The 27,619-nt window shown below is 40.9% G+C and overlaps 1 protein-coding gene across 14 annotated transcripts in view; it reads left to right on the top strand.

Annotated features, from left to right (window-relative positions):
• TTLL5 (tubulin tyrosine ligase like 5) overlaps positions 1 to 25,591 on the top strand; it is a 128,949-nt gene extending 103,358 nt beyond the window's left edge. For 10 of the 14 annotated variants that reach the window (XM_085061708.1, XM_085061712.1, XM_085061705.1 and 7 more), the window contains 4 exons: positions 990 to 1,167; positions 8,270 to 8,490; positions 15,471 to 15,556; positions 25,030 to 25,591. In XM_085061708.1, the coding sequence (XP_084917834.1) occupies positions 990 to 1,167; positions 8,270 to 8,490; positions 15,471 to 15,556; positions 25,030 to 25,070 (526 nt within the window). In that variant the 3' untranslated portion in view covers positions 25,071 to 25,591. The other 4 variants (XM_085061704.1, XR_014852535.1, XR_014852536.1 and 1 more) reach the window with 4 other exon arrangements.
• The last annotated feature ends 2,028 nt before the right edge of the window (positions 25,592 to 27,619 follow it).

Below are 27,619 nucleotides of genomic sequence, written 5' to 3'. Positions count from 1 at the left end.
TTTGGAAGGAGTGGCTGAGAGAAACATGACAGAGATCAACAGACACTTGAGAAGCTCAGGCATTGAGGCTTGAAGGTTATATTAGTCAGAGTGCCAGGATTCGGTGGGTCATATGGCATCTGTCTTGTGAGCACAGAATGTGTGAATTGCTGGGCCATTGTAGCCTCTTCAGGACACCTCGTGGTCCTGTCAGTCTGCCACCTGCTCTCTGCAAAGCCCCTCAGCCTTGTGCAGAAGTGTGCTGGTGCTGCCTTCTCATTCTCACTAAGGCTTACAAACTTCAAAGCAAGCCAGTGAACTTCTGTTGGTACTTATCATGTTGCAGGCCACAGCTGAACTCCTACCATGTAAGCCTGGGTTGTAAGAACTCCTGTAACTTTGCAGGAGGCCTTTTGTCCTCTGGGAAGGGCTTGCATTGCTCTGATGATGAAAGAAATGAGCCTCTCGCTCCCCCCAGGTCTTGTGGGTTGTAACTGTAAGGAGTCAGTATGTATCCTAGTTGCAACCTCACCCAATCAGTCCTTTGTCCTCTCTGGAGATTGTACTGCATGTCTGTTTCTATTCCATTCTCACTGCAGCATGTATGTGCTTAGTGTAAGCCTTATGTTACTGTGTTGAAGTCTCTACAAATCCAAATTAATAATTATCTCATTAGTGATGGGAATTAGTTTTTTTCCTGCTGCTATTCTGCCTGTCTTCAATGCTAATTAGCCACAGAAATGTTCCAGTTTAGGGTTTTTATCCTCTTTTCCTTTTTTCTCCTCAAAAGAATGTCTAGTAATATAGCCCCAGCCTGGAATTCAAGAAAGTGCTTAGCAGGACAGCACTTGGCACATGGCACCTCTAGCAGGTGTTGTGCTTGTTAAAGCCACTTAATGCAAATTCATAGCTGGCTAAATATTAAGGGATTTTTTTGAAGTAGCAGTGCCTCATGGGCAGGAATCCTTACATGCAGAGTGGTGAAAATATGATGGCTCTTCTTTTTTCAGGGTTCCAGAGAATCATCATTTTGCCATTGAAGGAGAGATGGAGAACAGTGTCTACAACAAGGTGACACGAGGTCCTCTGGCACCTCCCAACTATCAGCTTCAATTTGCTGTGCAGCAACTTCAGCAGCAGAAACTTCAGTCACGACAGCTGTTGGAGCAAAGCCAAGCACGGCAACAGGTACCTATGAAAAAGTCCTGCCTGGGATGTAGCACTGCTGACTGAGTCTTAGATGTGCAGAACAAACCCAGAGACAGTACATATGGCACAGATTTTGTGAAGGAAGTAACTCTAAAAGTGGGTTGCAACAAAACTAATACTAGCTGCAGTGATTTTGATAGCATTTTGATGCTGTGGTTCCCAATAGCTTCTTCCATTCCACTGACATCCTAAGAGCTGGAGGAAATACGAAAGAGGGCTTGTATTATTGATGTTCTGGATGACACCTAGATGCCAAAGATGGGCCACTGTGTATGGAACAGCATTTCCATCCTGCCTGGGGAATCTTCCAAGATTACAATAACTTAATTGATACACTTGTTACCTTACTTCATTGTTATGGAGAGAGAGATGTATTTCAAGTGATGTCCAAAAGGCTTCTCTGCTAAAAGGAAGGAAGCCTTTGGGTGAGCAAACCTTCATTCAAAAGAGCTTTGTCTCCATTAGCACGGAGCTGTTTGTTAGCAGTTTGGCATGACTGGACTCCCATGAACAGACCTAACACATGGAGGTCTGAACACCCACTCTACCTCCTGTGAAGGAGACGAGTCATTAGTCAGGGTTCTTGAGAATAGGTTGTAGGCAAATTGTCCTCATGCTTTTCTGGGAGCATCTTGAAGGAGAGGCCCTTCTACTTTTGCTCCTTGCACTCCTTCTTTCAAAGCCCTTACTTAGTCATGTAGTTTCCATCTTCAACTTCTCTAGCCTACAGCCTTCTTGCTCCCACTCCACACAGGATGTCTTCTTTTCACCTCTGTCCATGGGGCTCTGGGTGGGCAGTTGTGGCTGCTCACAAGATCAGGAAAGGCCATAAATTGGCTTGTGCCGTTGAAGAGGCTGGAGCTGGCCATGGGGCCTGGCTGAGCCCTCTTCTAATTGCTGATATTGAGCTGATGTTATTCTTGGCCTGGGGCAGAACCATTACTCAGGAGTTTCTGTTAAAATGATTCTTTGTTAAACCTCCACTCACCCCCACAATGTCCCCCCTCCTTTTTCTCCCTCCCTTCTTCTTCTGAGCCAAGCATTTTGGAGTTGCTGTGTTGAGGCTAGTGCCATGCTGCAGGGCTCAGGCTGTACTGAATTTGCTGTTAATGAAGAAAGATACTTCCAGTCAGTTGCATCGATCCTCTGATGCCCCTGCCAGTCACAGCACTAGTCTTGTCTTCCCCTGCACCCTCTCTAGCTTTCTGTCACTGACCTCTTCCTTGTGCTAGTTAGTTTTTCAGACTTCAGTCCTCTGACTTGGCATTTCTAAGAACTGCCTTCTCATTTGTGTTGCTTATGCATTTTCTTCCCTACATCTTCCTACTCACACTGCTTTGACTTCTTCACCACCCTTTCATGCTGACCCTCATTTGTCCTCCCTTTTTAGCTAGAGTTCATGTAGCTTATCCTAGCCTGCATGGCTTTATCCCATTTCCTTGTCAGTGATTTTCCTTGTCACCTATGCTACCTATCTCCCATTGCCTGCTGTTTCCTTTCTGTTCCTTCCCATGTATTGAGATCTGCTCCATCCTTTGTTGTCTTGCCTGCTGCATTCAAATTTGTCATTCTCCTCTCAGCAGAAGAAATACATCCCCCAAGATTGAAGGCCTATCACTTGAAAGAGTGTCATCGTCTCTCTGCTTTGGTGAATGCATGCAGAATATCTCCAAGACTGTTTCATCTGGTTGTTCAAGTTCTTATTATGGTTAGAAGGCAGACTAGCCATTTGTCAGTAGCTGAAGTACATTTGTTAATTAATATATCTTGAGGCACACCCTGAGTGTGGCATGACCATGTCATGACTAGATGGCAGTCTTTCCTTCTGGCTCTGGCAAAGGGACTAGTTATATGTATGACTCTATATATGTGATCAAGTAACAGAAGTGCTGTGATTAATAACACAGGCAAATGCTTCTCCTTTACATTAACCAGTTCAGTATGTTGGACATGATGTGGATGCATTGGAAAGCATGGGCTTTTCTAGTCAAGTATTTGTGTAATGAGAATCCCTCCATCTACCATGCACTAGATCTGTCTTATCATGTGTGTTAACACGAAGGCTTATTGTGTGCTTCTTTGTTGCAGCACCCACTCTTTGTTGAGCACTTTCCAGACTCTTAAGAATGATGATGATTTCTCCAGGCATTTAACAATTTGCAGAATAGCAAATACTGTGTGGGTGGAGGAAGAGGAATAATAATGAACAGTTTTCACTCATTGTATGCAGAAGTTAGTTCACACAGTGTAGTACAGTAGAAATAGACCTTTGATGCCAGAATAGGTACTTCACTGCCTGAACAAAAAGAAAAACACCAAACTGATGAGATGAGAATCTAACAAACAAATAGGTGCAGTCATATGGACCTGGAACAGAGACAATACAGACCTTGAGAAAAGAGAGCAAAAATAGAAAGGGGAAGAGTTTGACAGTAGAGACAAGAAGCTTAAATCTGATATCAGTAAAATCAAGGAACAAGAATTACAAAATCAAACCAAAAGACAAGAAAACCAGGCTTGTAGTAGTATTTTTACTGTTTAAAGACTTCATGTGACATGCTATGACCTAGATGTTAGTATCACTGCTGCAGCTAGCAAGACAGTTAATATACAGTCATTGTTTATTCTCTAATTGTTTCCTGTACTGGAAAGATGCCATTAGCTGTTAGGGAGGTTCTTTTTTTGTGTGGCTATGTTCTGTCTGCTTAGCCTAGCATCTACTGGGTTTAAAATTTTATGCCAAACATTTCACATGGGAAAAAAGCTAAATTAAAACAAGGAAAGTACAGTTGTATTGTGGAATGATCCCTGTCAGTCCTGCTTACATCAAAAAGGCTCATGTTAAACAAGACATGAATCATGTTAATGAGTTGTGTGGGCAGTTATGTGATCACATTTTCAATCACAAGTTTAAGTAGGTTTTATGCTGTAGAACATTAGACTAAGTTAATCTTAAATTATTCTCCTCTCAGTCATTTAAAACTGTATGTGCTCTGAAATATTCCTCATTTTATGAACTTCAGGATATTTTTTTCTTTTAATATTTGTGATTCTCATCTGACATCCTTACCATTTATTTAGATCTGACTGGAAATGCTGAGTACTGTGAGTAATATTCCTTGTATTACTAGAGCTACATTATTTCTGCCTGAGGATACAGGGCCTCTTTGAATGCAGCCTTGAACATCTTGAACATAAAACTAACAACTAAACTGTTATACATGGAACTGCTGTCAGATTTGCAGTATCTCTCTTCCTTCAGTTTCTTGTTCATTCTTGTTTTGCAGCTTTCTCCCTCAGATTGTTTTCCCACTAAATGTGCTAACTGCCATTTTTCCTATTTGAGTCTTGTGATACTGATGAGTCAAAGTCTCAGTCTAAGTAAAACAGAACAACCATTCTCAAAGCAGTAGTCTGAGCTGATTTATACCAGCTGAAATTTTGTCCCCATGTTTCTGATGCTGTCACTATTATTAGAATTATGGTAACGCCCAGATGTATTAACTATCTTTCCAATACAATGATACAGCCCAATCCTTGCCCCAGAGAGCTAGCAGTACCAAGAGAGAAATAAAGCAGAAGGCATCAAGTCAACTGAGTTTAGTATATTTTATTCGTGCTCTGAAGAATTTGCCAAGTAGGACATGGCTCAGGACAGTCTGTGCATACCATGAACTTATTCTTCTTTAAGGCCCCAAGATACTTCTCTTAGTGCAGTTTAACAATATGGAAGTTAATAGTGCATTTTGAGCCTGCTCTTTATTGCCACTTCGTGAATTTTCAGTTCAACCAATTGTTGCATCCAAACTTATTTAACTTATTTAATATGTGCTCAAAAGAATTTCCACGGAACAATTTATATGACTGGAACCTATTAATAGTCCAACCCTATTAATTCTCTGCATTTTTGCAATGTTATCTGAAACACAATTGCTTTTCTAAAAATGGTGGGTAGTATTTTGTTGGGTTTGCTTTCTTTTCCTTTTTTTTTTTCCCAACTTAAATCCCCATTATTGTTTATTGCTTATAAACATTTCAGTTTGCAGCACCAGGGATTTGGAATGAGCTGCACAGGTCGTTATGCAGTACATGTGTGTGTGCATCTGTCTGTCAGTTCTCATGCACTGCTGAATCTCTCATCTTTTTTAGACTTGCTGATCCAATTGAATGTGAATGACTATGGGATAGAAATGTCAAAGCTGTGTTTCATACAAATTTCATTAAAATCAAGAGCTATATATCTGGGAAGGGGATTCAACTACTGTTCCCATTAAGGAAAGGCTGCAGCATGGGACCACTCCTAATTAGCACAAAATCAACACAAGACTGCCCAGACCCATGAAGGGAGGCATAATTTGGAGTATGCTTTATATTAGATACTGTAAGACAGATTCACAGGAAATGAGCTTCATTACCTCCTCTGGTCACACAATGAACATGTTTTTGCTTGCAAAATTTGTTCCATTACAGTGCTAGGGATGGGTGTTAGATACAGGGATGGTAAGTGCCAGGAACATTCTTTCTGTTTTTGAAGATCATTAATATATCTGCTTTTCTTCAAAGTACTACAGTACCTCTCTGCTTTTAATCACTAACAGCCCAAGCTTAGCTGCTACTGACTAATACTCTTAGATGCTCATTGTCCTTACTGACAAGCTGTACACATTGAGATTTTCTAATTAAAAAGTACTTTTTTTTTGGTACAGATATACTTTGTGTATGGCGTTCATGTTATAGATGTGGAAGCAAGGAGATATTGCTTCAGTCTGTGACTTAGGGAAAAGCACTTTCTCTGTCAGTGCTGACTTTGATCATGGCCAAGACAGGGTTAATGCTGTCCCACCTCCCCAGAAAATTGTGCATGAGAATTAACTCACTAACACTTTATGGGAATTTTAGCTAAAACATCTTATAGCTTTTTTAGTATTTTTCAGATTTATACTCCTAGAGACTTGTTAGGGTGGCAAAAGTCTCAACATTAAGTAAATCTGCCAGCCTGAGAGCTGTGATTGTGAGCTTTTCACTTGAAGCAGCAGCAGTTGTAGGGTGCTACCTGCTTCAGGGCTGCATCTGTCAGAGTTTGCCTGGGCTTCTGTTCTACCTACACCCTCAAAATCCTGAGTGATGAAGTCTGGACGTGCTGAAAGCTCTTCCCAACTCTTCCTTTGTGTGGTCAGGCTCTGCTCTCCCCGGCTATCCTCTTTATTTGCACAGTAGCTTCTCCTGGTTTCCTGCCCTGTCCCCATGGAGTTCACAGCAGGACAGTATACTTTGTAGCTGAATCCAGAAGCTGTGGTCTGTGTCAGCTTCCAGTCTCTCCATCCTTGCCTGGAAGACGGCCAGAATCTCAGCACAGTGTGGAGACAAAGGCCTTTCCGGAAGTCTGTAACCCCCAAGGAAAATATCCGTGACCTTTCTTTAGGCAGGTTTCAGCTCAATTTTTGCCTATCAGACTCTGTTAGAGCATCCATGCTTGCTGTTTCTTCACAGTCACGGACCTCCTTGCCAGTGCATATTAACACAAGGAAAGGGTTATGACTTTATGCTTTGTGGACTCGAGGATCTTAGTGATTTTAGTAACAAGAAAAAGAACTTACAGGAAAAATGCCTAATATCCAGAGAACTTAGAGAAAAGATGCACATTATCATTTCACAGTGAAATGTCACTGCTGAATAAGAAGGGGGTGCAATGACTTGAGGGTCTCCATCCTAACCCTGTGATGTGACAGGCTCTAAGATGCAAGAGACTAAACCAAGTTCCATTTTAGTTTGTTTTTCTGGGGCGAGGTGAGGTGTGACTGCTGTTTTCCAGACTTCTGCCCTTGTGCTAGCTTCTTAATTCAAAATCTGGAAGCTGCAATCAAGGTAGAGCTTCAGGGAAGGGAGAGGTTAAGAAGGATTGGGAGCTCAAGGGCGTCTTGTCAGTGAGCTCTAGTTAGGAATCAGGCCTGTTTTGGCTCCTGCACTTCCTTTTCTCCCTAGAGCTCTGCCTGACAGAAACGCCTTCCCACACACCACTGCTCTGCCATTTGCCAGAGAATTGCGGGGGAGAGGGGCTTTTCCTGTCTGTGTGCTGAGACTCAGCCAGCTCTCAGACTGTGGTTTTCTCTGGAGCCTGGAGCCCACTCGCTGTGGCTTTGTGTATTTTCCACCAGAGGAGAAACTGAGGACAAACTCAGTGAAGGGCACTGCTCCCAAGGTCACACTGAGGGCTCAGCTCTTCCCCTCATCTCCTATCACTGACCTCAAGATGCTGAATTACAAGGTTATGGTATTGCCTCTGTGCTGGGAATCTGACTGACTTCGAGGAAAGACAAAGCCCAACTCCCAGCAGTCTGCAGAGCTCCCATAAGGGAAACAATCTCCATTCCCTGCTTTGCCAGTCCACTCAGTTCTCCAGTGTCTCAGAGCATGCAGATCCTTTTGTTCCCTGTGTCAAATCTCCAACATACTTACTCTCCCACATCCTATAGGAATAGGAATATTTTGTTCCCTGATATTACTCGGGATTTCCTTTTTGTCAGTGGTGGATTTGAAGTTCCTTTTTCAGAAGAAGGTACCCTAGAGCTTTTCTATTATTCCAAGCACCTACAGAGTTAGACCAAATAAGTGGCACTGTATCATCTTCCCCATAACACTTCTCCTTCCTAGAACCTAGATTGAGCAATCCCACCTCCCACATAAAGAACAATTTCACTAGATAATGCAGAAAGTCAGTGTAATAAAGATTTTACTCCTTTGTGGATGGAAGCCCGCTGCAAAATTAGATTGAGGATTGGACGTCTTGTTTTTTAATCCAAAATGGTATAGTTCTGTGGCAGTTGAGAGGTTTTCTGCCTTCCTAGAAACTAATCCTGGCTTCCAAGGGCATAAAATTCAGCTCTAAAAACTGACTTAACAACCGAACTCTTCTTTTTATGTGTGGGAATTTCCCTGGAGCCCTGGGGTTGCCTTCCCAGGCAGATATTATCCCTCACAAAAATGTCCCCCACCTCCATCAGCATTCTCAGCGATGTTCACAGAGGTAATCACCAGTTACTATGGGATTTTTGTTTTCTTTTTTTTCCTTTTTTTTATCCAGGCTGTCTTTGCCAACTACTCACAATCCAGCACCAGTCATATATCTATGCCAGCTGGCTCTGATGCCCGCAAGACATCAATTGCCACTTCTGGTATCCAGAAGGCAGCCAGTTTGCACAAAGTGGTGCCATCCCAGAGTACACCTCCTCAGCTGGTTCCAAAGCCTCCAACAAACCACAGACAGGCAGTGATCAGAAAGGCTGCAGCCCAGAGGATTTCCAAGTAAGTTTTATCTGTTCCATCCATAATATGGAGTTGGCACTGGTTCCCTTGAAAATGAATACTGGAGAAGAAACTGTGTGCATCTGACTCTGACAGATCTTTTTGGCTGTGTTCTCCAGGATAAATCTCAGAAGAACCTGAGGTGTATGTACTATGTTGCAGTTGTGTTTCACAAGTGTATGGAACGTAGCTGTAACATCACACAAACCTAAGGATGTAGGAACTGTCAGACTGATCCCCACAGTGGGATTCAGTAATGTAAGTACAAGTTGCTAGTGGCATTTTAGATGCTCAGGGCTATTCTACCAGATCTCCAGCTGCTGTTCCAGATGAGTCCAGGTCTTCTGTAGAACTTGTGCTGTATCTGTCAGTCTCATGCAGCTGTCTCACATAACTTGAGAGCACCAATTATGGTACATCTATGTTTAGGCGCTTGAGTCACTCCCTCTGTGTAATCTTTGATGGGGGCTAGAATCTGGTGGGTTAGAAGAGGGTGCCAAAAAAAAAGCCAAAACAAAGCAACAAAGCAATCCAATACCTTTCACAAGATAATCTGCCCTTGAGCCAAGTTTTCCCATAAATTTAACACACAATGTTAGATGTAGGCCTTCAAGCACAAGTGTTTATTTAATTTGAAATACTTATATTGTGCTTGATGTAATGGTAACTTTTCTCATTAACTGTAGAAATCCTTCTTTTAACTTTTAGCAAGCTTTTAGTTATATAGTGCTTACTATTCTAAGGTAAATGGATGGATTTTGACATGTGTTATCTTTCAAAACAAACAAAAATATTCACCATGAAATGTTGCTTACTGATTGTACGTTTCCTTCCTTTCCATTTCTTGGTATGTCTTCTCTTTCGTGCTTTATGAGAAAATGTGAGCAAGACTTTTCGGTTTTCAGCTTCCTCAACTCTCTGTTTATCTCCTCTTAAATGGCAGAACTGTTTTAGTCTAAATCCTTCATCAGGTTTTTCCTCATATATCCTTGGACTTGTTTCATCCTGAAAAATTGCTTTCATAACTTCCTCCCTTGTACTTACTCTACAGCCAGAAGGTCATAAAGCTTTCAGAGCAAGCTCCTGTGGAGGTTTCCTGATTCTGTTTTCACTTCCTGTTTAAAGAGAGAAGTTTTGGATTTAGATTACTAATGAAAGACACTTTATGAAGATGCAGGCAGTGTGTGTGAATCAAATCTGGAACTGCAAGGCATATTTAAGGAACTTGGACAGAACTGCTTTGGGGAAGTTTGTGTGTTTCCTGCCTGTACTCTTGCTATCTTAAGAGATAGCACACAGAATTAATCCCCAAAAACTATTTAAAATGAAAACAAGATGTTAGTAAATTTTGTCAGCTCAGCAAATGCAGATGTGAGTATCAGGTCTGGCAGGTATGTTCTGGTAGGTTTGCTATCCAATTTCTTTTATGTTGGGTGGCTCTTGTTAGTACAGGTGACAAGCTGTGTCAGTGGGTTTCTCTGCTGGGCAGCAGGGATGTGTATTTGAAGATGCCGGTGTGCTGTGCTCACTTCTTGGCAGAGGAAATGTTTATCCTTGTGAGATGGAATTGCAGCTCCTTGGACAGACTTTACTTTGCTGCATTTTTGTGGTTTCTGCTTTGTGACAGGCAGGAGTGTGGGAAAACCGGAAAAAGTTCAGCACCAAAAATGCACAGAAGGGGGAAAAAAAGCAAAAGATTCCTTCAGAATTTCAGAAAACTAGTCCAAGTATTGAAGGCTGCAAGGAGCCACTCCGGAAATATTTTCCAAGTTGCCTTTCAGTCTCCAGCACAAGGCTCCAAACCCATTCTTGCCATTCATGGGATCTTGCAGTAACATTTTTTCACTTACATGGAAAACAGCAGTGCCTAGCTATATTTCCAGCATACTGAGAGCTGATAGTTTAGAAACTGCTATGTCTCAGACTAATTTAATCCATTCATTGTCGTCAGGAAAAGACCAGATATACATCTACAGAGGGGAGTGAATGGAGAGAAGCCTTATGTCAAAGGAATATGGACTAGAGAAGAAAATTATGTCTTGCATGTTCCAGCCTGTTTTCTAAAGTCCGTGATAATTTTGTACAAAGTATTCTTGGACATGATGTGTAATCTGCTTTCAAAAAAGTCCGGTGGTAGAAAATCTACTGTGTGCTATAAAAGTCAATTTAAGAATCTTGACAGCCTTTTTATCAGCTAGTTTCTCCTGATGTGCTGAGTATTTCCTTTGTTTCAGCCTGCTGTACCTTGTTCCTCCTTCCTGAACCCTAAACACTTTCTCACGTAAATACTTTCAATCTTTTGAATATCTTTTACTTCTTGGAGTAACCTAATTTTGCTTAGATTTGTTGAGGTTTTGTTAACCTCAGATAGTAGTTCTACCTGCCAAGACCTTAATTGTCTTGAATTTACTGTATTTTCTTCCGTTTGTCAGAGTGCTTGGACTGTGGCACCCAAAATTGTACTTTTCCAATGTAGGACTACCATATCCTTAGGTTATGACATGGCAAATATCCCTCTCCATAACATCTTTTTGGCTGGTTAATTTGTCTGTCAGGCCACTTCTGATTTGCTGCACTCTCTCACCCCCTAATACTTCTTGGCTGTTTTCCTGATCTCTTTCATCGAAGTGGATCTCAGGGCTATGTATTATTTCCACAAGACTCACTGAAACTAATCCCATTCTGTTGTTAAAGTTCTCATGTCTCCTTTTCTGCCCCTATATATTTTAGTAAGCCAAATTTATTTCTGTTTGCTCTTGCACTGCCTGGTTTTTGCTTCACATCTTTAATAAGATTATCTTTTTAAAGTTGTTTCTAGCATTTCTACAGAGACAGAACTGTGATGACAAAACTAAAATCAACTTTGTCTCTTTGACCTATCTCCTCCTTGCATGTGTTATCAATTCTCTCCCAGCCAGCACACGTGGCTTCCAGAATAGGAGGAAACAAGAAGTAGAAAACTCAACTACAAACAGAATGAGATACTGAAGATGAACATTACTGACTAATTCAAAAACTATCTAGTAACTTGGACACTTCCCTGACTGAAACATAAAGGGAAAAAGTAATGGAACAGCTAGACAATTCAGTCTTGTCTTTTCAGTTCCTGGCTTCTCTTGTTTTTGTAAAAGGTGGTAGGTTGACTTTATAATGGATTGTGTCCAAAGCAGACTCCTTGCTTAAACTAACAGAGTGGAAAACTGGGGCCCGTATTAATGTGTGGAAAAAGACTAACTGGGAGAAATGGTTTAATATGCAGCTCTGTGCTGAAATATAGTCCCATGAAATGGTCTCATGGGGCTCCATAGATTTGATTAAATGTGCTCATATCACTAGTAGAAAGATAGGTTTTGAACAGCTAACACAACAAGCTCTTTTCTCTTTTCAAGAGTCAGACTGGGTCTTTCCCAATCTGTTCATGTTGCCACTACTATTGACAGATCTGTGAGCCATGAAGAGACCTGCTAATAGCAGATGTGCTGGTATTTTGATATGGAGATCACAGATACAGTATTCATAAGCCATGTAATGAAGGAGATGTTCCTGGGAGCAGTATTTGGTGTATGGAATCTTCACTTTACAAATGACAGCATGCAAAGTAGAAAAATATGTTGGCTCAACTGTTCACCAGAGTGAACTGGTACAGGTGGTAGATGAAAAATCTTTCTGCTTTTAGGAATGATGAAGTTGTAATAAATACACATTTCTGTGCTATCATTCACATAGTAACTTTTCAGAAACCTCTCTAACTGTGACAGCATCAAGAAGAGCAAGGCTTTGAACCTGTGAACAGAACCGTCAGTCATAGAAAAAGATCTCAGAAAAAATTGATCTGTAAATATTAGACGACTGTATATAAAGAAAGGAAATGCTAGGTAGAGAAAAGGAGCATATAGTTCAAGATGTAATCAGAGAGACCAAGAGGATCACCAAGTTTACCAGCAGTAGACTGGAACATTACAAACTATTGGGGATATTGATCAGCATAGCATAATTTCTTGTACTGAACATATCTGTAGATGTCATAGCAACTCTATTCAGGAAGCCTTTTGAAACAAGTATTCCCTTCAAGTCCCACTACCACAGCACAAAAATCTTTCTACTTTGTTCTCTCATTTTACATGGTGCCAGCAGTAAAAGAGCCAAATTTCTTCTCTATTGTAACCAGTACAGAAATTGGGTAGAGGGGATGCATTTCTCTAGGATTCAGGAAATCTATCCCAGAGTGGGGAGGAGTCCTGATTGCAATTGGACACAGAAGTAGCCAGCTTTTCTAGGATGGGCTGGCCAAGCCTAGCAAATGTGCCAAAAGTAGATGATGATTACAGAGTGAGCCCTGTGAAACGCTAGTTCTGTTTTGTATCCTGTCTTGCCCATGCATGAAGTGTCTTAAGTGAGCAGGGTACATCACACATATAAATTGAGTGCCCATTGAAAAGAGGACAGGCAGCAGAGCACACATGTAACAGTTACTGGAACCCCTTCGACTGTTTTGCTACTGCTGTACTGCAGCACGCTTGTTTTTTCAGCTCCTGAATATCTGGGTTAATCAGGCTGCCTTGACCCTTAGACAGTTTTGGCAGTAAAAGCAGTGCATCTGAGAGACATGCCTTGATTTAACACCCTGACACAGCTGGGCTCACTAGACCTGTAGCTCGTAGCCCTTGGCTAGCCTCAGATCATACATACAGATACGCATGCAGGGATACCACATCCAATAACAGCAAAGAGGAACAAGCCTCCCTGGCTCTGGGTCTTTACATCTGTTGCTGTCCTCTTGTCAAACCTGGGCTTTTTTTTATGTGATTATGTTAGTGTCAGTTCTGTCTGGTTCCACTGGACCTTTAGATGCATCTGTAACATCCCAGCAATAGGTTGTTAAAAGGAAGGTATTCCAAATTCATTCAAAATAGTATTTGTCTTTCACGTGTGGAACAGAATTTGCAATCCAAGGCTGGTCAGCTTAGGCTGGTCTATTACCTAAATTAAGGAAGGCAGTAGCAGTTTCAAGGAGGAGTTAGCTATATAGGAGATAGAAAAGGGCAATGACAGATATTTGAATGGGGGAGACAGTTGAGATAGTGTTCTTGTTAGTGTTGAGATGGAGAACATAACAATGGATAGCATTGGAGAAGTGGAAGCAAAAACAACACAGACATTAAAAGTAGGAAACTGCAAAAAGGCAGTAGGATTTCAGCCAACCAAAGGAGGAAGAAAGTTGAAAGGGATTAAGTGAGTTTAAACAGTGAATATGTCCTGGCACTGAAGCTTCCATCAGGACAGCACAGAGAGTATGAGGGAGTGAACTTAGCATGGTTGGAGATCCCAGGAGCAGAGCTGAGAATGAGCTCTCAGAATGAAGTGACAGTTGAAACTGCAAGAATCAAGGTACATTGTGGGTAGGCCGAGAAGGGCAAGTCTGTAGAGAGAAAGAACTCTGAACAATAAGGTAGAAGTGTGACTGTTCTCTGTCTTGCCTTTTTGCTGTTGTTCTTGCTGCATTCTTGATTACTTTTTCAACTAGTAGTCTTGCATTCTACCTACAGAAAGGTGAGCTGATTTTGGCTGTCAGTCATGCTGTGTTTACAAAGTGGACAAGCTAATTATGAGCATGGAACCTCTATGTAAGAAGCATAAAGATCCATTTGGATTCTCAGCTCCCAGAAGGACTATGCAATATCATCACAAAAGAAACCACAAGTACAAATCCAAAATTCTCTCCAAGAGACAATAAACATTGAAACAGACACCTCATTTGACAATAGTGTTTCCAGTTAAGGCTAACTGAAGGAGGGGGTTGTGGTGTGCAAATGTATCTGCATCCCTCTCCCTTCATGTATGGACTCAAATTTATTTCACTGAAATCCAGCTGAGATAAAATTCAGGAGTCCCTCAAAGACCTTTTAGCTGTCAGGAACACCTGGGTTACTGGCAACTTGCTGACCTTGAAATCTGAAAGCAAAAGGTTTGAGATAAAACTATAGAAATTGCACATGTGTGTCAGTGTCTGTTAGCTGTCAGGGCATCCCGTGAGGATTGGTGATTATGGTGCTCTTCTAGGGAAGAGCAGCTGTAACACTGCAGAGCTCAATGAGTGAAGAAGGACTCTGGCAGAGATGAGTGTACACACAGAAGTCTGGAGTCATCAGAACTGAGTTGGACAGGAAGGAAGAAAAGCAAGGAGGAGTAAGGCAGGAGAGGACAAACCAGGAATAGATGGATAATTGTATAGATTTTTAAGGACAGAATAGATGCTTGCAGCTGTATAGCTTGCCCTTCCCTTGTGAGTAGACCCAATTTTTATGTAGGAGAACATGGTCTCAGTTTGGTAATGAATCTTTGTAAGTTAAAATAAGTGCAGTTGTAGTCTACAGAATATAGTTTTGCTCTAATTCAAGTGCTGAGATCAATGCAGAAGGATTTGCATAACATATCTGCTTGAGGAGTGGCACTGGACTACTGGAAATTAGATGCATCCCATGTGTCTCAGTTTCAAAGACAAGTGAGAAATCTCGGCTAAATGAGCTCTCTCTGCTGTGGCAAGATGCAAAGACTTAACTCTTGAATTTAGCATGTTTTGATAGCATGTACATTTCTGTGCAACAGTTGTTTAATCACTTTAACTCAAATCATTGGACTAAGATGACCATAACATTACTAGATGAGATGTATGTTGGTTGTCCAGTACAATTTACTATCTTCTTTATTCTCCAGAATCAGCTTCCAAGGCACATGAGACAATGAAGTGTTTTAGTCACATCCAAGATTTCCTGGTGGCTTGACTGTTCATCTGTCTTGCTCTGCTTTTTTGGAGTCAGTTTCTGTCACTGCCTTTTTCATACCACGTTCAGGCGCAGCTTCATGGTTACAATCCCAGTGAGATTATGTAAACTAGGGGAATTCTCAGGTTTTTGTTTGAGACTTTTATTCTTCCTTAAAATATCACTTCTTATCTGTAATTTTATGGTTTTACCTCTTAGGGTGACCTCCACTGAAAAGCAACTGAATGGATTCCAGAACAGCCTTCACAGTGCTGGATCCTGTGAGCCAGGGACATATTCCACAGGTGAGTGACAGTGCCAAAGACCATGAAAGTTGGGGTGGGCATGCTGGGATGCTTTCATCTTTTTCAAGAACTGGCAGAGAAAAAACTTTCTCAGCAAGAAGAAACACAGCTGCCCCCTCTGCATGTAGTGGTTCCTAGGTAACAATCTGGGTTCAGCTGTGCAGGGAATTTATACCTCCTGGGATTAAAAAGACTAAACAGAAGGGAGCAAAGGCTGAGTTTCATAGAGTTGAAAGACCCCTTAAAATGTGGCTGGGGGGAAAAATAAGCACCTTGGCTAAAATGGTTCCTTTTTTGCTTCAGACTTTGGCTCAAGATACTCTGTTGTTTAAGCTTGGCCTGTAATACAGGGCCAGGACATTCTTTACATTTTTCTTTGGTCTTGCAGAATAGCCTCTTAGTTCAGAAAGACAGCTGAGACTTGTGAAGTCAATAAGTAGAGGTGAAAGTATCTGATAGAAAATCGCTGAGACTTACAGAATCAAACCTTCGTCATTCCCTAGTGACTAATTAATTCAAAAAAGTTTATCTGCTGTTAAATTCTCAGCAAATGAGGACCCAATCAATTTTTTCATTGATGCAGACCTATTGGCAGGTAGAGCATAGTCTTGATAAACCCATCCTACCCATGGGTCACAGTAATTTGTGATAGTACTGTAATGGAATATATGGACAGATTATGTTTCAGAATGCTTTGATCAATTATGTTTCTGACCTTCTGTTTTGCAGCGAAACTGTAAAAACATGACTTGAGTGTCACTAATGCAGTGATCTCTGTATTTTCAGAGGCTGAAAGAAAAGTTTGTGTAGGGGTGAACTATCTAGTTCATCTCTTGGATATTTATCTTTGAAACTAAAAAGATGACATTTCCATTATTAATGTCAGTGTTTTTTTTGCTGATCCTCGAGCACAAACATTCTGCTAATGCACTTAACATACAGTTCCAAACTGCCTCCCACGCTTTACCACCTGCCAAAAACTCGAGTTATCCTACCAGAAATTTTACAGGGTGAATAGCCATAGTCAATATAAAACACCCTATGACATATAATGGGATTATCAAAATAAAGAAAATTATGTCAACCCTGTGGTATATGTGTAGCTGAAGCAAAAATGTTGGTCTACTGTATAGTGCAAGTTAAGTTTTTAGTACAGTATATAAAGCAAGGTTACAGATAAATTTAAAAGTAAATATAAAAATTAAGTTCTTAATATATTGACCAAACTGGTTTGTTGAGCTGGCTTACATGAAGGTGTTTGTGTCCTGAATTCTGTCCTGAATTCTTTTTCACATTTTCAAGAGCACTGTTGGAGTTGCCACCCTGTAATTTTAACCTCTCCAAGTGACTCTCTCCATCTCTTATGCGTACTGTTGCTGTTATGTGTGTCCATGATAACTGTAGGTAGCATTTTGCTATCCTTCCCCATTTCTGTGAATATTTGTGCAGCCCATGCATGGGGATGGTTGATAGTATTAATGCTGGAATGCAATAGCCAGAGCTGTAGGAATAATACAGGCTAGATAACAACTGTAAAGTTCAGGGTAGTCACTTCTCTGTGAATACTTGTAATCCGGTGACAAGTGAGAGCTTCAGCTCGTTTTTTTCTGTAGAACTGCACTAGCTGCACTGTGCTAAACTACCCTCTCTGAAGCTGAAACAAAGTGTTAGCCTGCTACTTAGCAAAGAGTATCAGGGCTTTGGTAAAGCCCAGGTTTGGCTAGGGGTAGGCTAGTAGAACCGTGGTGGTTGGGTCACTCAAAGCTTCCTTGTCGCTAAAAGAGGTGCATAGCTCCAAGAACAGTGCTAAATATTGCAGTGATTAAACTAACTAGAGCAAAATGTTTGTTCTTGGAAACTGGGGAATGATATTTTCTTCAGCTTTGCACCAAGCCACTGGTATGTGTCAGAGGCTGCTGTGCCCAGTTTGTGTGTCTCAGAAACTACTCTGGTCCTTGCTGCAGGAACAGCTGTTTTTCTTCTTCACTCTCTCCGTTGATTGCTTACACTAGGGCCCCGATTCCCCCTCAGCAGCAGTTTACTTGGGATTACTGTTTCACATGTATTTAGTATCCTAGACACCAGCTAGAGAGGTTGGACACACAAGTCATAAAGGAAATCACAGAATAAACTGCAAGCATTTAAAGACAGAAGGCTGTGAAAAACTGCAGAGATAAAAGAGGAATCAAGCAAAACCTCTGTATAAACACACACACAAATGTTCAAAATCGTCTGAGAAGCTTGAATAGGCCTCCTCTAACAGCCTTCAGAACAGTTACGGGGCTCTGTGGAGAAGCAGCATACAGGTGTCACAGCTGATCTTACCTCAAGCCAGGATGATGCTCAATGGAAGAGAGAGCCAAGGCAGTATGGAAACGTTTTACTAGATTTTCCAGAAGACCGTTCACTAGTGGTTAGTGCTGCAGCTGTAGAATAGCAGTTGTAGATGAGGTTGTGCAGTGGGCTCAGGCTCTTGAGAGCAGATCCCTGAAATAAAAGGGAAGATAAAAGTCAGCATTTCTGCAAAGTAGCTGAGGATTTTGAAACAAGCCACTACCACAATGAAAGTAGCCTCATCCTCATTTCATAGAGAGGCAGAAGTTGTAGGAGCTGTCTGTCACTGGTGTAATGAGAGAGAAGGCAGAGACACTCATGACTCTATACAGACAGGAAGCTAAATTTGCAAGATAGCAATTGGGGGTTATTTGTAGTATCTGAACAGACAGGTTCTTATCAAAATCTGTGAAAGTTTAACAGGATTTATTCTAATAAAGAAATACTAAGAATTGCTACCTCTAGGGAACATTCAAAATGCTTGTGACCTGATTTTTCACTAAACACCCAGCCACTAGTGGGTTTCTGAAAATACACCCATTGTCACACTGCCTTTTCTTCTTCGGTGTTAGTTTGAGGGTCCTTCAGCCCTACATTGATTGTTTCCTGTTTCATGGAATTTAGCAATTCAATTAGTATTATTGAAACACGGTAATTTTGAATTCAGGAATCAGTTCTCTTTTCAAAATCTTCTTCAGGATATAGCTTGCTGATTAACAGCTAAGCTGAGTAGTATGGCTGGTTGTTCAGTTCCAGGTTGTCTTTTGGAGGCTGTGCTCAATATGTGGAGGCTGTGCTTGAGTTTAAATGATGAGAGAAGGTCAGGCTGGTCATTTTTGTTTTATTGTATATTTTAAGAATGTAAGGTGTGTGGAGACATTTTGCCATGCTTTGTGGTTTATTTTCCATCCCTCTCAAGTGGTATTAGGTAAACAGTGTGTGAATTTGTTTTCTCAAGAAAGTGAAGGTCTAGATTAAAAACATGTAATTTTTCCACCAGAATTTAGCTTTTGAACAAGCTGGCAAAAAACATCAGAGAATTTTTGTAGTTAATGTGTCAATCTCAAAGTAAGCAATTAATTCTATATGTTACTTTTCATTTTTGAAAATGCCAACACAAATGAGGTTTTAGGGAAAATAGAGGATGAAGAGCACTTTATGAAAATATAACAGCATAGTCCCAAACAGCTTCTCTGTTCCTGAACGGGGCTCTTGTCTGTTAGAGCCTGGAGATAGGAACAATCTGAAAGTATAAAAGTATAGTTAACCTCTCAGTGCAGTCGTGGAGTGGATGCTCAAGTTGATTTCACTTGGTTTGGTTTGATTTCGAAAGGTAACAGCAACTGTTGAGTTGCTGTATGAGTGAAATCTGTGTTCTTTAGGCTTTTCTGCTTTATTTGCTGCCAGCATCTTGAGAGTTTGTGACATTTTTATTTGAAAAGCTTCAGAAGACAGAACACCTCTGAGGTTCTGTCTGCTGAGAGGAGAAAAAATCATTAGAATGAAGGGAGGTAAAAATTAATAACATGCACTTCAAGTTTGACAGCAGTGAAGACCACCAATTCATGCAAAGCCTTGGATCTCTACCTAGTCTGGTTGAAAACATGAGTCCAATGCTAATTTATTGGTATTTTAGTTCTCTTAAGAATACTTGATACAGAAGGTGAGTTTCAAAACTCAGTCTGAAACTAGGATGAAACTTCTTGAGCTAATTGGAATGGACTTGATTTTATTCCCCATGATTCTCTGTATCTGAGCTTAGTTTCAGGGTAATGAACAGTTGTCTGTTTATTTTAAACATTCACCTGGCCCCCATATCTGCATGGATGCCAAGTCCTGAAAGTATGCAACTCTTTGAATTAAAGTGTATTATCATCTGTAAAGACTTAAAACTGGATCCTGAACTGCCAAGAGACTAGTTGAAGAATATGGGGATTAATAAAATGGTTTGGGTCTAATCCATATAGAAGGCAGGCTGCTATTCTTCATTTTCTAGTGATTCCCTTCTTTAGGTTAAGGTGGAGAGCAGTGTACAAATTCTGTCCAAATGTGATGAGTGTGCAAGCAGTGTGGTCCAGTATGGAGCAATGAACGGAGCCTGCTTGTAAACTAGTGAAGTAAGGAACAGTTTTGTACTTACTCTTCTCACCATCTAGCACACTCCAGATTTTTTTCATTTTACAGAAAATCTGCAAGTGGACTGTATATTTCTGAAGTTTTTTATATCCAAGATTTTTGTATGGACCTTCAAAACAAGGTCATGTTATTACATGTCTTGTAATTTGCGACCTGAAATTAGAGATAGCATTTGAGGTGCTAAGCCTTGACTGGCTGTTGTCTACCCACTGCTTGAACATTATTCTTGAAATGCAGCCTGTTTAGATTCTTTTAGAAAGTATGCAAAAGTACAAGCTTCAAAATTGTCCTGGTCCAGGAAAAAGAAAAAGTCAAGTAAACACAGCAGACCTATAAACAAGACACACACTTCATATTGTTTGCCAGATCTAAACAAACAAAAGAAATGTGTGGAATTTGGAGAGTGTTTTATCAGCCAGAATCTCCCAGCTCTTTTGGAGCATAAAGGGTGGAGATGGGATGTAATATGTACTGTTACCACTGTGCGTAGCCTGTGTCAGACTTCCAGCCATATGTTACAGTAGGGTGGAATTCCCAGCTGCCCAGCCTTGTCCAGGCTTCCTCGGCTTTTGCCAGGTTCCCTGCAGCCTTGGAAAGCAGTAGATTGTTGAACACCAATGTATTTATTTTTATGTTGTTACCACATTCCCAAGAGGAGCCTTGACTATGATTTCAGCTGGTCTCACCACACTGTCCAAATCCCTCATCAGGAGCAGCTGGGAAAAGAAATCACTCAGGTTTCTGCACAGCACATTGCTGGTACGCCTCCGCCCTCTCACTAATCCTATTAATTCCAGTCTTCATTTGCCACCCTCCTGGTTCTCTCTGTTGTTGCTGTGACTGACTGCACAAATGTTCTTCACTTTAAAAGATGACCTTCAAATGGGCACCTCGAGTAACCTCTACCTCAGACTACTTTGACTACTCAGGCACAAGATATCTTATGACACAGAAGAGCAACTTTTGATATCACCTCGTTATTTATCCTAGTCTGGGGATGGAGTCATGATGAGCTCTTCCACATAAATCCTTTCAGAACCACCTGTCTGGCTGAGAAGCTCTGGGTGGATCATTGAAGAGGAATCCTCCAGTGTGATATTCAGCACTTTGTATAGAACTTCTCTGGTGCAGCCTCTCACACTGCATACAGCCTTTTCAACAGCAGTTCTGTCAGTATCTCTCTGTCTCCAAGCAGAGAAAGGATCATTGAAACACAGAATTGGTCCCTTTTACCATATTTTGGGAAGCCGTGGAGCTTGAGTTGAATCCTACTGTTGTGCCTCCCTTTTTGGGAGGACAGAGAATTGGTTACAATGGAGGATATTTAGTTGCACATTTGTTTTTATAGTTATCTCCCTAAAATCATTGTTTTTTATTCATCACAAAAGCATCCTGAATAATCTCTCTCTTACCCCCACTGACTTCCACAGTTTTATAAAGAGAGCAAACAGGAGAGGGGGGGAAATAATTTCTCTCCCTGCTTTAGTTGTTGAATCAGTCCCAGGTCAAATAATGACACACAAGCCTGTAGTACCAGATGGGCCTGAAGGGAAAGAAGGGTGAAGAGACTTTTCTTTTTACCCCATTTCTTAGTACTGTTTGAAGGGGCAGGGAACCATTACCTTATGACTAACAATGAGCAAATATTGGTGTTTCTAATCACTGCCTTTAAAATAGATACAGGTTATCAACAGGACATGACTATGTTTGAGTTTATCCAGTCCTGAGAAAAGTGTATGCAAGTCTCTTTAAATCTCAGCAGAGTATAAAGCACTGCCAGAAACAGCATTCCAGGCCCTTCTCAGATGATGTTAAGAAGATAATATCCAACTCAGCCCTTGCCTCTCAGATGGAACTGAGGGTCAGTGTTCACTTCTAGTGATGTTTATTCCTTAACTTGTGAGAGCAATCTGTCTCTCACATTTTTACTCAACGTTTTGCCTTTCTTTAATGAGAGGTAGGAGCTTTTTTCCTGTTGCTCCTGATCTCATGCAACTGAAATGACATCCAAAGTCTCAGGACTTTTCCTGAGAAAGCAGGAGAAAAAAGAAAGAACAGTCTTTAGAAATCGGCTTCTCTGAGAACTAGAACCCAGCTTGACTTTTAGGAGCCTTCACTTCTGACAAACTCCAAAACAGAATAAGTAATGATTTCAGGCAGTTGGCATTTTTGCCTGACTGGAGGCTGAGCATTGCTTGTTCTCAGTAGTGAGGGGATGGCGAACTGCCTGTGTTGGAAATGTCATTCAAGATCAGGTATGCAAAGACTGGGGAGAGGTTATATAATGTTTTGGCTGCTTCTGTCTCACATCTGGTCCTTTGGCATTAAGCTACCTATAGAGGGGATGACTTTGCCCATCCAAATTGGATTTTGTTTTAATCTGGCTTTTTTTTGTTGAGACTAAAAATAAAAGCCAAAATGTGTGTGAATAGGTAAAAAGAGTGTCTGAAGTTATGAAATTACATGTGGAGAAGAGCCAGAGAGGCGAGAGCCACGGTGAACCAGAGAGTAGAGAGGTGAATAAAAGAAATCAAAAAGAAGGCTGTCAAGGACAGAATGAGTAGTCAGGATGAGTGTGTGGCACAGTGTGTTCAACATGGGGAGCAGGAAGGCTCATGCTGACTTCCCACTGGTATTTCTCTACTTGCTGATGAGTCTGCTTGCTGCTCTTTTCATGGAGGAAGACTTCTCTGGAATACTGTTGTATGTACTGTTTGTGACACACACATCACACTCCATACACATATACAGATATCCACCCCCACCCCCCCCCCCCACCTCTCCACCGCTTAAGAAAACTTTCATGACTTGGCATTGCTGCTTTCCCTTGCCTTCCTGGTCCAGTAAGTCACATTGAAATTGTTCCCAAAATAGGGGGGGGCAAGTGGGAGTGGTGGGGTCTGGCTTTCTGTTGTCAGCTGTCCTGGCTTCCATGGATATAGATAAACCCCATTTGTTTATTGGCTTTCTTAGGTGCACTGTATATTATCAAGAGAAGCTGGGCATCATTCTAGGATTAGAAATTCCCTCTGGGATAAAACAAAAAAAAATCTGAATTTCTAGGACAATCCTAGCTTGTCAGGGAGAAAGGAAGTTCCTGTTTTCAGCACCAGATTCAGGAGACTTCAATATGTTGCTCAGTTCTCCCACAAACATTTTGCAGGTATGATGAAACAGTCCAAACTAACTCTAAAAAATATTAGCCATAGGTCCCTGACCCAATACAGTTGTCTAGCCTTGTGCTCTTCACTGTCTTATTCCTGCATCTTGGGAGCACAGTAGATTAGGTGCTGATTTGTGACCAAGGCTGTGTACATCTGTGCTGGGAAGGTCTGTATGGCACTGAATTTTCGTGTACAGATACCTCTTAAATGACTTCACACAACTCCTCTGATTTTCTTGTGACTCAGAATCATATCCATAAAATGGAGGTAATCCTTTTCTTCCCACTGTGTGACTGTTCTGAGTTTTTGAGGTGCAGTCATGGATGACATAATTGTGTGTAAATATGTGGACAGACACATGAGTGGGCAGATACTTTTGACACCTCCTGGCAGGCAGAGAATAAAGGAGGCTCATTCTGTTGTATGTGGTGATTCACTGCAATGACTCTTTATCACTGGAGAGAATCAGCCCTTGATGTTGGCTGCTGTCAGGAATGAGCTTTTTTTCTATTCCCTCTTCTCAACCAGAACCTCAATCTAGTCAACTACAAGGAGGTGGAATGCTTACCAGTATAATTTTTCAATGATAAAACTTCATATAATTATGTAGATTAACATTTATGAAATTACTGAATTGGCAATGAGTTGCACTCTTGTTGGGAATTTACATATTTACTTGTAGACATAGGAATGCCCCTCAGTGTGCTGAGTCCTCAAGGTAATCATACAAGAACTCAAAGAAAGGGACTTTAATTCAGTTTGTGAGGAAAGACAAACTGTGCTGTGCATTTCTGTAGGAATAGGAAGGCTCAAACATCTTCAAAACAGGAAAATGAGGTTGAAGTTGGCTGCCTCTCTCATATGCCTTTGTTTCCTTAATTTCAGCATATTGCCAAGTGATAAGTTTCTGGACTGGTATCCCATCTTAATGCACATGGTTGACAGTTTGGTTCCTAATTCAGTTTCCAAACATTCTGTGCAGTGACATAGCTGGCAATTCCACTTTCTAAACATCTTTCCAGATCCTCTTATGCTCTGTGATGTTTGGCTCTATGCTGGACTCTCAAGGAGAGTGTATTTTTAAAAAATATAGCAATATTTTTAATAAACAGCTCTCAACAAATGTCACTCGTGTTTAGGAGCAAGCTGACGTGCCAAATACACAGGACAAGCTTTACCTACTAGATTAGCTGTAAAATGCAAACTGTCCAAAATAAACTTGGTACATTTCTAAGTGTTTTGGATTTTTCTTTTTAAAGGGCTGTCTAAGGATGTTTAAGTAAAAGAAATTAAGATAACATTGACATTTTCCCATAACATGCCTAAATAGGAAAATGCCACAGTATGTAGAAGTCAAAACTGGATAAAATGGGGAAAAAAATTCCTTATTCCCATTTTGTTTCTTTTAAGATCAGCCTTGTCACACCCCTGTCTTTCCTGCACCAAGGTCCTCAGCATGTGTTGGAGTAGGGAAGTAGACTCCCATGCAAGCAAATGAGTAAAAGACCCAAAGAAAAAGATAAAGCATAGTGATATGGGAGAAGGATTTAGAGGAGGGTGCATGTGAAGAGATGAGTCACGTGAGTCAGAAGCTAAGAGTGAAGAAGGTATTCTGGTGTTTGAGAGGAATACCAAGAGTACTTTTTCACACAGTAGTTTACTAAGGTTTTGCTATACTGATCTGGGGTCTCATCTATTATGGCAGAGAGGTTGTGTGATATGGACACCCAGGTTTGTGGTGATGCCTGAGATTTGCAAAGCAATGCAGCAGTTTTTCCCACAAAACAGTCCTCCATGGTTACTCAAAATCTTTGAGTAAAAAAACTGTTTTTTTCCCAGCTTCTGCTCGCAGAGAAGGATTAACACAGAATACCAGGTGAGGAATCCAGGACATTGCTTCAAGTATGGGACAAAGGAGAAAGCAGCAGTAACTTCATACCACCACATTCCCATATCAGCCAAAAGAGAGAGAAGAGGAGGCCTTGGTGAGAGGACAACTCACTGAAGAGGGTATATAAACATCTGTAAAAGCAGACTGTCGTGGTACAACCGCAAGCTGAGGTGCATGAATGCTTCTGAGAGCTTCTGCTGCTGAGTCTTTGGGTCCCTTCCTTCCATTTTTTCCTGATCACTAACTGCGAGATCTTTCTGTAAGACAAGAGGACTGTCCTCCAGCTGTTCTTCCTAAAGTCCAGGCTTGAACATAAAGTCTCATTTGCTCAGCCATTTCAGTCTGTTCTAGTCTGGTAACAGCCAAGATTCCATGCTTTCATCACATGGCAACCATCAGCAGAGAAAAATATTAGAACATACGAGTGGAGAGGTCTGTGTTGGTTGTCATCTTGAATTTTGGCACAGAGCCATAGAAATGATCTGTTTGAATAAAGTAATTTCATTTGTTTGTTTTGGTTATAATTTTATTTATTAATTCACACACCCAAAATATATGCTGCTGTTCTACTGGACAGGATTTTAAATCTGTCTTTATGTTTCACTGTTGGATGCTTGTGTTCTGTGTGGTTTATTTTGTATTTTGATTTCTCTTTGTTTAGGCTTTATAAACTTTTTTAATGGGCTGATGTTTTCAGACTCAAGCTTGAACCCTAAGGCCCAGGTGGCTCTTATCAGTTGCAATAGTGTCTTGGTGAAGCACTCTAGTTAAAATTTGCCTAGTGTTATGGAAATTAGTTTACTTGTGTTAGAAAACAGCCATTTTCCAGCAGCTGGAAAATGTATTGGAGAGAAGGTCCACCCATCCTTAAAATGAACATGAAGTGGCCTTGGCTCTGGCTCTTTGTTGGTGCCAGGTAAAAGGAAAGCTCAGTATTTTGCAACTTCTGCGTTGACCAACAGCAAGGGGTGTGATTGATAGTTCTCAAAGGTAAAAAATATCCTGTTGCTCGTGTCAGAGTCTTCAGAGGTTGGATTCAACATCCTGTTTGATCTCTTTTCTTACTCCACATTCCCCTGTCATTTCTAGTTTGTACAGTCAGTGTTAGGAGATCATTCTAATGTGTTAACAAGTAGATAATGATCAACCCAAAGGGCTGGCGAAAGAAATTGTATCAGAGGGAAAAGGTGTTTTCTCTTGAAATGATTGTATTTGTGTTCACTCTTGGATTCCACATATTTTCTGTCACTCAAGACCAGATAAATTGTGAGAAGATTAAATAATTAAGTTCATACCTTATTACTTTCACCATCACTTGCTTCAGGCATGAATTCATAGGACAGAACATGCATTTTTCTATTTCTAGTGTACTCACACATATGACACACATTGAATATTTCACTTGTCCACAGTGCAGCTCTCTGATACAGCTGTTCCCTTCATTGGCTTATCTTTCATTTCCATTAGACAGTCATGATCATGTTCACTTTGCATTTTTTTTGGCTCATGATTAGTGAAAGTTCAGTTGCAGACTTGTGCACATACTCACCAGCTGTGGGCTTCAAGACCCTAGGTGTGTCTTCTCACAGCCTTCTCACACTCTACTGTGTGTGGTATTGGCTATCGCCTCCAGCTCGGTTGGAGGGGCTATTTCCATGTAAGATTTAGCTTCAGTAAATAACAATTCCATTTCTTTCTTCCTCCCAAAATATCTGAGTTATCCTTATTCCACTGGGTTTTATGTACAGGATTGAGTAGCTGTAGGATATACATCCTTGTGGAACTCTCATCTCTGTTTTTCTTCTTGAGTTTGTTCAGGTTATCACAGTCACCGCTGAAAACTGTAGAGAGGTTTGGAGGATAGAGATTTAGTTAGCTCAGGAAAGGTGATTGTCTTATGAGAATCATTGTCAGAAGCAACATTCGTACATCTTTGTCAAGAAAATTACCAATTAGTGCTGGCTTATTATGAACACAGGTGAATTGTTTTGTCAGCTTTGCCAGTCTTGCACCCACTCATTTTGGGATAATGATTTGAACTTAGTTACAACCATTTCTTTCTGAACTTTGCATTGCATATTAGATGTAGCCAACTTCCACATCTGTGACTGTGATGGCTTAGTAGCAGTATATCAAAAATCTTGTCTGTAAAATTTTTTAAATATTCAGGAAAATGCACGGTGGAGTCTAAGACCCTCATTTTGAAGGGATGAATTTTGTCAGTGTCGGGAGCAGCGAAGACTTGCATCCTTTTGCCCAGGAAAATTTTTCTTCTGCTTCCAACAAATTAAGTGAAAACCAACCCAGGAGTATCAATACTGGTCTGTTACCTGAAGCCAAACACCTAGACCTCAAATTCCTGTTTATTCTCAGGGTGTGTTAGCCAGAGCATTGAAGGACATAGCAGTATTCCTTTGCTTTGAGCATCTGCTAATCCCATCTCTGAACACAAATGCTGTTACACTGGGAACATGTGCAATAGAGAATCAGGAACAAATTCTGTGATTCCAGCCTCTTATTTTTTCCTTCCCCCTGTAT

The sequence above is a fragment of the Lichenostomus cassidix genome, chromosome 5 (genome assembly GCF_008360975.1).
Source record: "Lichenostomus cassidix isolate B80296 chromosome 5, HeHo_3.0, whole genome shotgun sequence".
NCBI classification, from domain to species: domain Eukaryota; kingdom Metazoa; phylum Chordata; class Aves; order Passeriformes; family Meliphagidae; genus Lichenostomus; species Lichenostomus cassidix.
Note: the sequence above shows the minus strand (reverse complement) of the source record. Positions and strands in the feature narration are given on the sequence as shown.